This window comes from Acipenser ruthenus, chromosome 41 (genome assembly GCF_902713425.1).
Source record: "Acipenser ruthenus chromosome 41, fAciRut3.2 maternal haplotype, whole genome shotgun sequence".
Taxonomy (NCBI): Eukaryota; Metazoa; Chordata; class Actinopteri; order Acipenseriformes; family Acipenseridae; genus Acipenser; species Acipenser ruthenus.
Window position 1 is genome coordinate 5,276,273 of NC_081229.1, and position 15,992 is coordinate 5,292,264.

The 15,992-nt window shown below is 42.6% G+C and overlaps 1 protein-coding gene across 3 annotated transcripts; it reads left to right on the top strand.

Annotated features, from left to right (window-relative positions):
- Positions 1 to 334: 334 nt before the first annotated feature.
- Positions 335 to 11,870, top strand: LOC131709096 (transmembrane protein 268-like). Of its 3 annotated transcripts, none has more exons than XM_059010978.1 (11): positions 335 to 473; positions 2,842 to 2,992; positions 3,545 to 3,664; positions 4,650 to 4,733; positions 5,450 to 5,559; positions 6,142 to 6,249; positions 6,697 to 6,858; positions 7,551 to 7,661; positions 8,798 to 8,887; positions 11,069 to 11,278; positions 11,457 to 11,870. In XM_059010978.1, the coding sequence occupies exons 3-11, from the start codon at positions 3,550 to 3,552 to the stop codon at positions 11,607 to 11,609; spliced, it is 1,143 nt and encodes a 380-aa protein (XP_058866961.1). In that variant the 5' UTR covers positions 335 to 473; positions 2,842 to 2,992; positions 3,545 to 3,549; the 3' UTR covers positions 11,610 to 11,870. The 3 variants fall into 3 exon arrangements, with proteins under 3 accessions (XP_058866961.1, XP_058866963.1, XP_058866962.1); XM_059010980.1 differs by lacking the exon at positions 335 to 473 and adding an exon at positions 572 to 594; XM_059010979.1 differs by lacking the exon at positions 335 to 473 and adding an exon at positions 2,326 to 2,501.
- The last annotated feature ends 4,122 nt before the right edge of the window (positions 11,871 to 15,992 follow it).

Consider the following 15,992-nt stretch of genomic DNA (forward strand, 5'->3'; position numbering starts at 1 on the left):
GAGGGAGGGGTACACAGGGGATAGCACCTTCACCTGAGAGGAGGGGGGGGGGGGGTACACAGGGGATAGCACCTTCACCTGAGAGGAGGGGGGGGTACACAGGGCACATGTGTTAGTGTGTTCTGCAGTGCGGGATTTCCAGGAGCGGTATTAAGCACAGTATCATGACAGCTTCCACAGCATATTCCTGAACACTACCAAACACTGCGAGCTTCAGCCTTCACTTTCATTATGAGGGTATCATCGGAGCTCACTCTGTACTTAAACCTGACCCTGAATGGAATATAGCAAGTCACGTCCCTATTGAAACCTATTAGCAGCAACTACACCAGAATATCAGTGAGGCTGTAGATCTCACACTCAGAATGTCAGTTTGCAGAAGTTACTGACCTTGTATCTTCCAAACCGCACTCTGAGTTCACAGGATGCGGGTCTGCTGGTTATTCCTAGGATCAACAAAAGCAACACGGGAGGTAGGGCTTTTTCTTGTAGAGCTCCTAAATTATGGAATGCTCTGCCTTCGTTTGTCAGGGAAGCTGGGACCATTACAGTTTTCAAATCAAGACTAAATACGCACTTTTATAAAATATCTTAGTGAGTTTTAATGTAACTTTAAAATTGCTGTTTTTGTCTTGCTATGTGTATATTTAATTGGTCTGACTGTGTCAGTTGTATGTGTGACATGCTATACAAATGTATTGTGGTTTGTTCTTTTTTTCTGCTATGTACTGTACAGTGTTTTGCGATACTATAGTATGTGTTATTTACGTGCTGCTTACGTGGTTGTCCTACTCTCCCTCTCTCGTCTCTTCTGTTTGTCTGTTCTCTTTATCTCTCCCCTCGTAAAATACGTAAGACTCGAAGGCAGTTTGTTGGGTCAAAGGCACAATTATATTCTCCTGGGTTTTAGAACATTACAGCTTAAACAGAGCTAATACTGTAGACTAAACAAAGGACGCGTTAACAATTACAAAACTTTAACCTTTTAGTCAAAAATGGCGTCTCTCCCTTTATTTTCTTTTTTTTCCCCGAACCCGGGAAGTGACATACTCTACAATAATTACTGATGAAACCCACTAGTGGGCAGTATTTAACCAACAACAGTTATAACCAACTACTGAGCTTACAATACTTTTGTATAAAAAGCGCTATATAAATACAATAAATATTATAAAAATATAATGATAAACAAATTGTAAACATTTAAACCACGTGTTCTAAACAGATCAATTACATTAATATCATGTTTTGTCTGATTTTTACTTAGATCTAATCACTTATAAGATGTTTCTAAGTGTTTGGTGGCTCTCTCTAATCAACTTGAGAGAGTTCTTTCTCCTGCACTCTTTGTATGACAGAGCAAAAAAAAGTGCGCGAGAAACACACCCTCAACTCTAACAGGTGCTAAGATTAGATACTAGGACAGCTGCTCCTAGTCAGTAATTCAGGAGTGTTGCACTTCACTAGCAGGGGGGTTGAGAGTGTCTGGGCTTCACTTTAGTTCCCTATTCTAATGATTCTGACATTTACTAAAATAAACTACACCCAGAGACATCAGCAACTAATCTCGCTGAGTACTACAGACTGCTTTGTTGTTACTTGAACACTTTGTGCTTTACTAAATCAAAGAGTTACCTGCAAATTACCTGCTTCAAATAACACATTGCATGTGGTGCTGTTTACACATATACTGATTCTGTTTAGTGCAGTTAGTGTGCGTGTGTACACCTTTACAAATATAGGGCAGCAGTGTGGAGTAGTGGTTAGGGCTCTGGACTCTTGACCGGAGGGTTGTGGGTTCAATCCCAGGTGGGGGATAATGCTGCTATACCCTTGAGCAAGGTACTTTACCTAGATTGCTCCAGTAAAAACCCAACTGTATAAATGGGTAATTGTATGTAAAAATAATGTGAAATCTTGTAACAATTGTAAGTCGCCCTGGATAAGGGTGTCTGCTAAGAAAGAAAGAAATAATATTAGCAAACATGGAGGCTAGGGAATTGGTATTAGTGGTAGCTCTATAATGTACAAGACAGACACAGGGCCACCAGGGGCCTCAATCGCTCTCCCTGTCCTACTCCTCCTCCTCAGTAAACTAATGCTTTGATGATGGAGAACTTTACCATGCTTTCACTGTGCTTTATTGCACTTTTTTATGCTTTTACTATGGAAGACTCTTATCAGGGAAGCTAAGCCCACTCCGAGGCTGGTGTGCCTTGCTTGTGGTTCTGTTTGCATTCCTGGTGTCATGTGATCCCCTCTCAGAGTCACATGCTGCAGTGCTGTTGCTGTAGTTCAGCTGCTAATCCCTGTTGTGTGGGCTGAGAGAAATCACAAGGTAGAGAGACAGGGGGAGAGGGAAGGGATAGGGTGGTCGCTTTTAGTCCTGTTGTGACGGAACTTGGTTAGGACATTCTTTAGCACAATGAGAGAATCGCTGCAAAGAGAAGGAAGAATGATTTCCATGAGTCTGCATGCAGACTGTGCTTCAAGCTACAAGAGTAAGTACTGTAGCAACAGCTGTCATTCTCTGCTGTCTTTATGACAAGCGCAATGCAATATCATTTGAAGATAAGGGTTTGAGGCTGTTTTTATCAAACAATGTAAAATCAGTTTTCATACATTACATAAAGAATACATTATCGGGTTTTGCTGTTTGGTGAAAATAGGTTTATTTTAATGTTCTCCTGGGCCATCTCTGTGAAAGGCTGTGTGTGACAGTCCCTGAAACACACAGACGCACAGGAAGCTGTGTTTATGTTTGTGTGCGAGGCAGGGAGTGGCTATGATTTCGATCTTCCCCTTTGAAACCCATTTCCTCTTTCTTGTTGAAAAACACAGAATGAATAGAGCTCAGCAGTGGAACTGTGGAACTGATTCCTCACACCGCTAGAGAAAAAACAAGGAGGGTGAAGAGGAGATATTGACAAGAAAAAGCACTGGGACCCCCCATTGAACCTCGGAGTCCCCCTATTCTCCCAGGCTTGTTCAGGTAACGATGTCTGTTTGTGTGCACTGCATCCTGGGGACAGTTGAGCAGCTCTTCCTGTTTAGCAATAACTAGCTGGCCCAGTGAAACTGAAACAAGGTCTGCTCCAGATACTAGCTTACTTATTGTGCCGTGGGTACACTGATTCTCAGAGGGGCAGCGGTAATGCATATAGACAGAAGAAACTATCTCTGAGTAAAAAAATATTCAATAGTGGCCATATACAGTATTATCCAATATGTGTCTATCCCTTTTGAAAGTTTACCATGGTATTTTTGCATGGTATTTTCTGGCAGTTTTACCTTGCTTTTACTGATAGAAACCTTTATTTATTTTGCTAAATATTGATATATTTCTTGTTTGTACTGTAAAAATCATAGTTTTGGTGTTATCCATACAGTATTATTCAATATATCCAACATATTAGGATAAGCTTAGCGTATAGATCACAGATTCTCTCATATTTTCACCAGCTCTGTTATATTCAGACCATTTTACTAACTTAATGATCCCTTTCATTATTGGAAGATAGAAATTCTATTTTTTTTTTTTCAGAATACATGGAGAACATGATTGGTCAGCCAGAGAGGTCACCTGACAGCTCCTCTAAGCCCCGCACATCACCAGCTGTCGCCCAATCAGGAGAAGAGAATGGCATTCTCCAGTTGTCCAATGGTAAGCCAGTTACCTAATATTATTAACTTGGTCACATTATCCACTTATAATGGGTGTACATTATTAAAGGTTTTGATGATTAATAACAAGGAACATTTGTTTAAAACATGCTTCATGTCAATTTATAACTATAAGGTGTCTAATGAATGCCTGAGTAACACATTCTTATAACACTGCATGGCTATAGCAGGTCAAATAATACTTCCTATATAACACGTTTATAGATGCATTATTAACATGTTATAATGTTTAAATCTATATAAAAAAAACACATTAACACACGAAGGGCCATAACCAGAGCTGACATTCTACTGAGATCAAATTGAGGTTTCAAGCTATAGCTGCAGTATTTATATGACTGCTTGGTATTTACTAATCAACCTCCAAATCTATGTTACACGGCAAACCAGCAGAGAAAATTGAGGAGTCTTTTGTATTTCATCAGAATTTTTACATGAGCATCAGCATTGATGATGCAAAAAAACAACCGAGGACACGATCTCGGTGTCCTCATAGCTAGTTACTGCCATGAACACACTCATTTAAGGGAAATTATCCTTATGAGGGACTTATTCACTTCCTCTGTCTTGCACCAGGGGGCGTGGGCACTGTTTATTATTATTATTTATTTATTAACAGACGCCCTTATCCAGGGCGACTCACAATTGTTACAAGATATCACATTATTTTTTTTACATTCAATTACATTATTTTTTACATACAATTACCCATTTATTCATTTGGGTTTTTACTGGAGCAATCTAGGTAAAGTACCTTGCTTAAGGGTACAGCAGCAGTGTCCCCCACCTGGGATTGAACCCACAACCCTCCGGTCAAGAGTCCAGAGCCCTAACCACTACTCCACACTACTGCCCCAACCATTGTTAATTAATTAACACAAAGTGTATTGTAAAGCAAGAAAAAAGCGGGTCAGTGTTTGATAAGGACAGAGCCGCGGCATTTACAGTGTTGTTGTATCCTGCAGGCTCTGTGGGGCTCAGTCACTATGATCCTGCAAACAGCATCACATCATCAGATCTCTCCAGCCCGGTATCGGAGCAGCACGAAGGTAAAGGATCCTAACGAAGCAGACAAACCTTTCGGCTCAGGCCTCAGTCAATGCAATGCGAGAGGGCTTGCAAGCACTGGCACTGGAACTGCAAAGTGGGGGTGCTGAAAGCCATTGAACAAAACTGTAACCCTGTATGTGATGGAAGCCATGCAAAGCCAGGGGTGCTGCCGCACCCCCAGTACCCCTAGTTCCAGCGTCCCTGGTTGCAAGTACAGTAAAACCTGTACAATCCAGCATCGCTTGGGACCGGAAAATTGTGCTGGATTAGACAGTGTGCTGTATTACAGAGTTACTGTAAATAATCTAATGATGTACCTAAAAAAAAAAACTAAAATGACAAAACAATATGAATGTATAAAAAAAACTTTATTACTGTACATACTCAGTATAATAAACACAATAACACTTCAGATAAATTTGACTTTTTCTTCCCTATGTGTAGGTTTTACCTGACCCGCTGCCTTTAGCACCATTCACACCTCTGCAAGGCTACAGTATAATACAAACCAGTTGATACATTTGTTGTTGAATTTACAAAGTCTTGTGTAGTATTTCGAAATGGTTCTAGGTTTGTAAAATCAACAGGTGATTTTCTCTAATTAATTAATAGGCATTAATTAAAGCTTGCTGGAGGACAGTCTTTGAGAAATTGGTCCCTAGATTCTTCTCGTGTCTCCTCTCAGTCCCCTCCTGACTCTCGCTGTGTGTTTCAGGCCTGTACAATGGGCAGGTGCTGCTCATCCTCCCCTCCATTTCTTCCTGCTGGGCTCCTGGGTTCAATATTGAGTTGTGTCGTGGGCTCCTGGCGAGGCAGGGGATACAGGTGAGTACTAGAGAGCCCTCTGTACCTTTCTCAGTGAACTGCTTTGATATTACTGCTGAGAGCACAGCGGAGTGTTGTGAACCACCTCCTTCTAAAACTTCACTGGGGCGTCATGTGGTTAAAGCACAGCAGAGTGTAGTAAACCACAGCGAAGATAATCAACCAGCCCCCTTCTCAAAGTCAGCTGCTCTGGTATGCCCATGATAAACAGCATTTGTAATTTATTGAGCATATTTTTACTTACATCATTTGGTGAAGTGAAAAAAACAATTAGGACCTAGTACAGATTGGTATGAGTTGGAAATATCAGTCAGGCCTTATTATTGTTTATATTCTCATTGTCTGTTTCAGTCATCAGGACTCATTACTATGTCATGAGAGATCATTAAAATGAGGGTTTTTCTTGTGTGTGTGTGTGTGTGTCTGTCTCTGTGTTTGTGTGTCTGTCTGTCTATGTTTGTGTGTGCATGTGTGTCTGTCTGTCTGTCTGTCTGTGTGTGTGCGTGTCTGTGTGTCTGTGCCTCTGTGTGTGTGTGTGCGTGTGTGTCTGTCTCTGTGTGTGCGTGCATGTCTTCCTTTCAGATCCCTGCTGAAGATTTGGACCAGCCTCTTCACAGCTCTCTTGACAAACCTGAAGTGAAGCGATACCTTTTATTCAACTCCACCCTTTTCCATCTCTTCCTCGCTCCGGTCAGTGAAAACTCTGCTGTCTGCCTTCAATACTAATACTGCACTGCCACCAGCATGACTTCAAAAGAGTGCTCTCCATGGCTTTTGAATCTATTTTCATACCTCTTGTTAGAACCAGCATATCATGTCTTTAAGAAGTGCAAACTAAGGCTTCTTTGATTATTTTTTTACATTTTCGAGCACCAGCAACATTATCACAGACCCCCCTTTAAAGTAACGTTAACCAAGGCCTCTTTCATGTTCTTACCCCCCCTGGTCATGAAATGGTTCAGTTCAGAATCAACTGCCACGTTCCCTGAATAATGTGTGGTGTCCTACAGGTGCTGTGTGTGTCGTGGTGAGAATATTTATTAAAAACAAAAGTGCAGCAGGAGAAACTCGCGCCAGTAGCACTGAAGTGGTAAACTTAAGGTTAAATCCTCTTTGTGTGTCTCTCTGTGTGTCTAGCTGCTGTACCTGGTGACCTGGTGTGGGCTGTACTCGACCTTTCACCTCTTCCTGCACGGCAGTCTGGGGAGCTTCTTCTGGCTGTTCTGCCTGTCTCTCAGCCTCCTCTCTGTGCTCCTGACTGCAATGGTCCTGCTCCTTCTCAATCGACACACCCATCAGGTACCACATCAAACAGCTTCACACGCCCCCCTTACCTTGTTATGATATTTACAATCATTCCAAGTGGTTCTGTTGCACTTCCAATACTAAAATCATATTTCTCTGTATCAGAATCCACTTGGCACTCTCTGGATGAGGCCAGCTGAGTATAACCAACTGAGAACCACTCAGAATGACTGTAAACATCACAAAACCAAAACAACATAAATACAATGACATCTGAAGCTGCTCACTCTGTAAAATAGAAGTGTGTGTGTCAGGTTGCTGTAGTTCTATCAGGCTTTACAAGAGCAACCCTTCAAAAACTTTACTGTAATAAAAACGTAGCAAAGTGTAATAACACATCGTGTGAGCACGTGCAGAATAGGTAAGCTTTGTAAAGAATAATGATGTATGGTAAAGCATATTCAAAAACATGGCAAACAAGGGTAAACTTTGGTGTAAAAGCACAGTGAAGCATAGCAAAGTGTAATACAGCACAGAGAGGTATGGTAAATTATATTTAAAAACATGGCGAAACATGCTAAAAACTATAGTGAATGCATAGTATAAGTGGGAGATGCATGGGTGAAAACTGCTAATTTATCATGCAAAATGACTGTAGTAAACTCAATAGAATTACAGCAACGTGTAAAGACATTCTAAACCATGCAGAAATCTGAATTCCATGTCTTCTGCTCATTATCTCCCAGATCAATATGAACACGGACGTGCGGCTGATCCGTGCTAATGAAGGGCTGTGTAAGCACAAGGTCCTGGCGGGGCTGTCTGACACAGTGAGCCAATGCACCAGCCTGCACCAAGTATCCTTCCAGCAGCCCAGGCAGGGGCTTCTCTCCAGCTTACACCACTGCATGCAAATCTGTTACAATGCGGTTCAGCTTGGTTTCTCATCGCAATCGGATCAACTAGCCGAATCCGGTCCTGAGTTTACTGGCTCTTATAAAACACAGTAATAGTGAAGCAACGTGCCTGTATCATGCTGTACCACACCCATTTCATTTATATCACATCTTTCATGTGCAAGCATCCAGACTGCTTGATAGTGAAAGGCCTTTGAGCTTAGATTTAAAAATACTGACAGACTCAGCATTCTGGAAGTGCGTTCCAAAGTGATGCAGCTTGAACACTACAAGCCCTCACACCCGTAGGTTTGTAATCGAGTTGCAAGAGGCAATCCAGTGTAATAAAGCACAGTGAAAGCATAGTAAAGCACAGGTAAGCATTGTAAAGAATTGTGAAGCATATTATAAACATGGCAGACCAGGGTGAACTGTGGTAACTGCATGAGAAAGCAGGAGAAAACCATTACATGGAGAAAAAACACTGGGCTCAAATACCGTGTTAACTTGCATATGGGTGGTACTGTGAAGCTGTGACTTGGATTAAAATGGATTCTAAATCTGCCTTACTTACTGGACAACACATAGGAGCCATTTTATAATAATTGAATATCCTTTATAAATAATACTGAATTAAATCAAGACAATTTGGCAGCTCACACGTGTGGACCAACTGAAATGGTTGCCTTAAGATCCATTTGATAACAAGACATATGAACAGCCATTGAACATAGAACAGAAAGACTGCTGTTCCATGTGCCATTCCTCAGCACTTTACTTTTAAAACTAATGTATTTACTTTGAAAACAATTAAATACTGTCCACAATCCAAACAAATGTATTTGAGAAGTAGAATATGTCCAATAACATGTGTTGGAAGGGATATAGTGCTCTCCATTTGAACCACTGCAAATGACTGCAAACATCATAAACTACTCTTCAGTGGTTTGAACTTTACTTTACTGAACTGCGGGGGAAACACTGGAACCATGCATAGTATAGACACAGGAAAAGCAAGGGAAAGTGCAAAAGTACAGTAAAACAACACAGTGATAAACTTGACTAAAGTTTCTTTCCTTGAGCCCCGACCCCTCCAGCTGTTCTTGGTTTATTTCGACCTGTCGGACTGCCAGGTGAGACTGACTGAGCTCCTGGAGGAGATGAGTTTCACAAGCGGCAAGCTGCAGGTGAGAACAGCACTGTGCTACACACACACCCACAGCACACACGCAGGCTGCCTTTCCATCTCCCTTCATGAGCTATACCAGCACTGCCCTGCACACACACGCAGGCTGCCTTTCCATCTCCCTTCATGAGCTATATCAGCACTGCCCTACACACACACACACTCACAGCACACACGCAGGCTCCCTTTACATCTCCCTTCATGAGCTATATCAGCACTGCCCTGCACACACACACACTCACAGCACACACGCAGACTCCCTTTCCATCTCCCTTCATGAGCTATACCAGCACTGCCCTGCACACACACACACTCACAGCACACACGCAGGCTGCCTTTCCATCTCCCTTCATGAGCTATACCAGCACTGCCCTGCACACACACACACTCACAGCACACACGCAGGCTCCCTTTCCATCTCCCTTCATGAGCTATATCAGCACTGCCCTGCACACACACACACTCACAGCACACACGCAGACTCCCTTTCCATCTCCCTTCATGAGCTATACCAGCACTGCCCTGCACACACACACACACCCTCACAGCACACACGCAGGCTCCCTTTCCATCTCCCTTCATGAGCTATACCAGCACTGCCCTGCACACACACACACTCACAGCACACACGCAGGCTGCCTTTCCATCTCCCTGCATGAGCTATACCAGCACTGCCCTGCACACACACACACCCACAGCACACACGCAGGCTCCCTTTCCATCTCACTTCATGAGCTATATCAGCACTGCCCTGCACACACACGCAGGCTGCCTTTCCATCTCCCTTCATGAGCTATATCAGCACTGCCCTGCACACACACACACACTCACAGCACACACGCAGGCTCCCTTTCCATCTCCCTTCATGAGCTATATCAGCACTGCCCTGCACACACACACACTCACAGCACACACGCAGGCTCCCTTTCCATCTCCCTTCATGAGCTATATCAGCACTGCCCTGCACACACACACACTCACAGCACACACGCAGACTCCCTTTCCATCTCCCTTCATGAGCTATATCAGCACTGCCCTGCACACACACACACCCACAGCACACACGCAGGCTCCCTTTCCATCTCCCTTCATGAGCTATACCAGCACTGCCCTGCACACACACACACACACACACCCACAGCACACACGCAGGCTGCCTTTCCATCTCCCTTCATGAGCTATATCAGCACTGCCCTGCACACACGCAGGCTCCCTTTCCATCTCCCTTCATGAGCTATATCAGTGGTTCTCAAGCCCGGTCTTCGGGGACCCCTGTGTCGTCTGGTTTTCATTCCAACTGAGCTCTCAGTTACTTAACTAAACCCTTAATTGGACTGTATTTGCTTAAATTAGACCTTTTTAATTGTTCTCAGCTCCTAAAAAAATTGCAGATTTCAAGTTACTGATACGGTCTTACAGTTAACTTGAAATGTCCAACTGTTTAAGAGCTGAAAACAATTAAAAGACTTAATTAAGCAAAGTATTCGTTTAGTTAAGTAATTGAGGGTTTAGTTAAATAATTGAGAGCTCAGTTGGAATGAAAACCAGAAGACACTGGGGGTCCCGAGGACCAGTGGTGACGTGACTTATAATCAATTTCAAAAGGGTCTTTATTGGTATGAGACCTCTGTCAAGTATTAGTAAACTCTGGGGACATTTAAAAAAACACCAGAACTATTAACTTAGATCCTCCAGTCGGGGCAGGTGGGGTGCTAGGAAGGGACAAGCCTTAAGGGCTGAACTTCTCGTTCTCAAACTTCAGGTTCTTGTATTAAATACAGATATTTAACAACATAACCAGAATAGGTGTATTGAAAGAGGGCTGCAGGCTGCAATACATTTTACAATATACTCTCCCTGACTCCTCTTCCCCTCACTCACTCAGTTCCCTCGCTTTTCTTCTGCTTCCTTCCCCTCTCTATCTCCTATCTCCCTCCTTTTCTCCTGTCTGTCTCTCCCTCTCCGTCTCTCCCCACTGTTCATCTCATACTCCCTTTCCCCCCTTTATCTCCTCTCTCCCCTCTGTCTGCCACTGTGATTTTGCTGTTTTCCCCAGTGATTTTTACAGTACCTAGCTATGCATTTACCATCGCTCTCTGCTTTACTGTACTTTTGCCATGCTTGACCACATTTTTTTACCATGGTAACCGTGCATAAGGAATGCTCTCTCCCGCTTTCCCAGTCCAAGCTTCGTCAGAAACTATCACACCTGCATCTGGTCACGCATGTCAAGGCGGACAACCCCAACGAGAGGTCAGAGGTCACAGACTCGGAGGAGACATCCTTGTTGCTTGGTGACGAGGCTGAAACAGGACGCAGTGCCTCCAAGAGGCTGAAGGGGAAACCAGAGCTCACCGTCATCAAAAGCCTGGTCCCCACAGGGTCAGCTCAGGTGAGAGAGCCTGCACACGCTGAAGCAGTGCTGATCTGGACCGCTAGGTGGCACTGGTGGGTTAATGTTAATGTACTAGACTAGCCTTTTACCTTTCTCTGGAAGCCTGGGTTCCAATATTAATCTGTAGTTATAATTTTTGTTTATGTATCTTTGATGTTTGTTTGTTTGCTTTCAGGAAATGGCTTATCAACTGCTACTCACCTACAGTGCTGTGTACGTGAAGCTCCTAGTGGCTCAGAGACTGCCTCGTGAACAGCGCCACCTGCATGCCTGGAGGGCTAATGCACCCTGCCTCTGCCAATACATTGAAAAGCTGCTGCTGCGCTAGACCAGGACACATGATGAACCTGTGGGTTCAAAAGACGCTGCCGCTGCAGGACTGTAGATATATTAGTATAGAGACACAGAGACAATCGTGAGGGGAGCAAATGCCCCCCCCCCCCCCCAGTCATCCTGAATTTATATGTTTAAACTGATTATTATTTGCTTGTGTTGGAAGACACGATTTGATGCTGTATGTTATCTTTTGTACTGAAAATAAAGAAAACAAAAAGACCAAGAGCAAAACAATGTGGGACTTGAGAACCGAGTCTGCTTGCTTTACCGAGTGTATTATTGCTCTGATCCGTCTCGTTATTGAAAGTTAATGGAGTAAATGACAGCTAAATGACTGACTGAATGGCTGAAGCCGCAGGGTGCGTCAATACTGTACTGTTTACTGTATAGAGGCTGTTCATGTTGCAGCAAAAGCTCTCCTCATTCCAATCACATATAGCTCTGCAAGAAAAGCTGCTTTGGAAATGTTAACTGATCATTTGAGGATTAGGAAGCATTCAATCAACAAATGATTGGTTGTTATTTTTTTAAGATTATTTATTTTCTGATTTATCCTATTAAAGGGCACATGTAACACAGGCGCTAGATCCGCCAAGGTGTCTTTGTAACAGGAAGAGACAGTGCCATCTAGTGATCTGCCTCTTCAGATCAAGTGCTCGGTACTTACTAATGCAAAGACCATTTTGGCTGATCTAGCATGTTTTACATATGCAATAAGTATGTCTATGGCAGACTTCAAAATAGGAAAAAAACACAGTATTTGAGTAATTTAGACTCACTCGCCCTGGACCCTGTTAATGGATCTTGTTATATCTGAGCTGGATTTCGAGTGCTCTACAAGTGCCAACAGTGGGGAAAACAGAAGCAAAGTCTGTGCTTCTTGAGGTGCAGCAGTATATTTTTTTCCTTAACCTATATTTTAATCTTCCTGGTTCATTGATATCATGTGATATTGTGACCTTTCGACTCTGCTGACTCCAAACTGAGGCACGTGGGGTCAGCAGATCTTAACGTTAGTGTCAAAGAATTCAGAAAACCATTCAGACTGCTTAACAAGACAACTATTTCAATCGCATTTGTAGTAATACAACTATTATGTACTGATTTATCATTAATATAAAAAAATATAGCTATATTTCTTTTCAATTCATGACCATCGTTTATTTAGTCCATTGTCATTTTCATTGAAAAGAGGGAAAAGGTGGATGAAGAGAACACTGTTAGTGGCTGAGGTATTCAGCCGATTTTAATGTAACACAGTCAGTTGAAGCGAATGCCAAGAGGTGCCTGAGGTATGATTTATTAAAGCGGGTCAACCATACCTCTATGGAGAGTACAGCCTGGTAAAAACTCAGTGGGCTTCTCCTCAGCAGTGTGCAATGCAACGCATTACGTTGCTAGTAATCAGGGAAGATTTCAGACTCGTCCTGTAGTCTGAATGCACAGCTTGCGAGCGACTAGGGGCTGGCGTGACGCTGCACACTGCCCAGACTGCCAGCACAGATGGGCAGTTTAACACAGAGAGAGCAGCGCTGTGGAATCACAATCAATTAGTGAGCCAACCGTGGGCACACAGCATGAACAACAACAGAGAGAGAGAGGCCAGCCAGTACCAAACAACACTGCTGCTCATCTCAAGTGATTGTAGCTCACACAATAATACCATGACATTTCTGTTCATTGTAGAGGTCTCCCATGTGCAGTTTTGAAAGAAAAACATATTATAGCAAACACTTATTTTCAGTTTAAAACAGGATATCTGGTCCTACACTAGGTTTTAGGAAACTGTTTGTTAGTGTAACAGGGTAGCCGTCTGCCGTATGGGTGCGTATTTGATGCTTGCTGACAGGCAGGAGATCGAGAAGGAGGTTGCCGTTGATACACCCCTCAGACGAGCAGGATTTATTTGCATACACAGCCTCACATGACAAAACCAGCAATGGTAGCACATGGAGTACATACAACACTGTGTACGAAATGCAAAATAAAACACTGTACAAAAAACTATAAAATAGAAGGTACCGTGAAAACGACACGTACTACTCCTTAATACATGCAGGTCCCGTTTAGACATCTCGCTACACTTTTAAGGGAATCCAACATCCCTGAACTTATCTTTACTCTATAAACAAACCCACCCCCCGGCTACTCGACCGGTGGCCTGCGGTTTCGACTTGCTTACTTGGCGGCGAATTTCAGCTTCTTGTTCAGGCTCTGTTACTGGGTTACCCTCACGGCATTCTGAAATTTTCAGCAAAGCGTTTCACCTGGAAAGAGAAATCATCCCCACCCCATTCACTGGCTTCTTTCCTGTCAATAACCAATCAGCTGCTTCCCATGTTGAGTGATATGCTGTCAGCCAGTAACATGCTTTGACCCGGAAGACACTGCTGAGGTGAAATGACCCAGAAATACAGTGCTTCAAAACTGAGCACTTCCTGTAACCTAGAGCAATACCAAAATAAAATACATGTGTGCTGTAACATGTGTTTATTTAAAACAGCTCATTTGAGACATATGGAGCTTATGGAAGTACAAAACAGCTAAGATTTATTGAACTATATTGTTAGCTACAATTACTATACTTTTATGTGCATTGCACTTTCATTAGCTACATAGGTCTCAAATGTGCGGTTTTGAAAGAAATAGCATCGACGTATTTTCATTTTAAAACATGCTATCTGGTCCTACGCTGAGTTAAGAAGACTCTGTTTGGAAGCCGTGCTTTTTGACTGTCCTGTACTTCACTTCCTCAGTCATTTCACCTCAGCAGTGTCTTCTAGGTCATGTTAATGGATGAAAGCATGTCACTCAATAGGGGTGGTTGGTTATTGGTTGTGAACAATTTGTAATCGTTTTTATATTTTACAAATAAACAAAGGGAATCTACAGATGTAAATTCAAATCAAAATACTATCAGAAAAACAAAAATTGAATTATATATATATAATTACAGTAATATAAAGTGGGGTGGTTGGTTAATGATTGGAAAGAATCCATCGAAGGGGTGGGGCCAATTTTACCCTCCAGTTTACCACATCAACGCACCATATCATTGATGTGTGTGTGTGTAACATAGGCTAGATCAGCCAAAGTGTCTTTATAGATGAAAATAGAAGAGCCAGCGCCTCTTAGTGCTCAGCTGTGTATTGACAGAAACGTGTCCCAAAGTATCTGGTCACTAGATGGCGCTGCCTCTTACTTGGGTTGCTCTAGCCGGTGTTACATACACTGTCTGGACCCTTTCTTAGGATCTGTGGCCGGTTGTATAAAGCACCTTCAATAACAAAGTACTACAGTGAAGGATCGTTTTTTCCTTTTCTTAAGTATTGACCTAAATGTGTGAACTGTAGTCTGCAACACCGCTAATCTCAAGAAACATGATTATATATTAAAGGATAGTGAGATATTTAGTGAACAAGGGGTCTGAGTAAGAGGGGAAACCCCCCCCCCCACCACACACACACACACACACACACACACACTAACCAGCAAAGGTGTTTTTTACAGGATGCTGTATGTGTTTTTGTTCAATGCTGAATTGCAGTTGTTGTATGTTGATACAGACTGCGCTTACCCACCCAAACCCCATGACACCAGCATATAATGTGAAAGAATAGGGCCAGATATAAATAGCAAGACAAGGCAGCACAGCCAGTTTGCCTACACTGTGTTTTTGTAGAGAGGAGGAATGAGAAAGAAAATCTCAAACCACAGAGGCGAGCTACCGGCACTATCATGGGGAGAAAAGAAAGTGGAACAGCATAACCTAGATCCACAGTGTGACATGCAGACAGACAGGAGCCTCACATACTGGAAACCCGTCTAATCCAGCCCTTCTGTACAATTCAGCATCATTTATTGATCCCGACAAAATCCCTACTGCAATGAATATTGTGATCCCCTCTACAATCCGCAACCTGTTTATCAGGCAAGATTTGTAAATCTTGTCTGCCTGAAATTAATGGAAATCTGGAACCAAGTCATGTGATCTTTTGTTTCCAAGTTTATAATCAAGTATGTTGCTTAAAAAAACACATGTCCCACAGGTAGTGTACTCTCAATAATTTAGGAAATGTACTTATCACATTAGTGATCTTATAGAATATGAGGTTAATCTCTAGATTCATGTAAAAAAGAAAAGAAAAATCAAGCATGACAGACAGACAGACCCTACCATACACATTATCACCAGTGCTGAAGAATGTCCTAACCAAGTTTCATCTCAATGAGATAAACAGATCTCAACATAGTGTGACATACTGTACAGACAGACAGACCCTACCATACACATTATCACCAGTGCTGAAGAATGTCCTAACCAAGTTTCATCTCAATATAATGTGACATAGAAACAGACAGACCCAGAATAAGC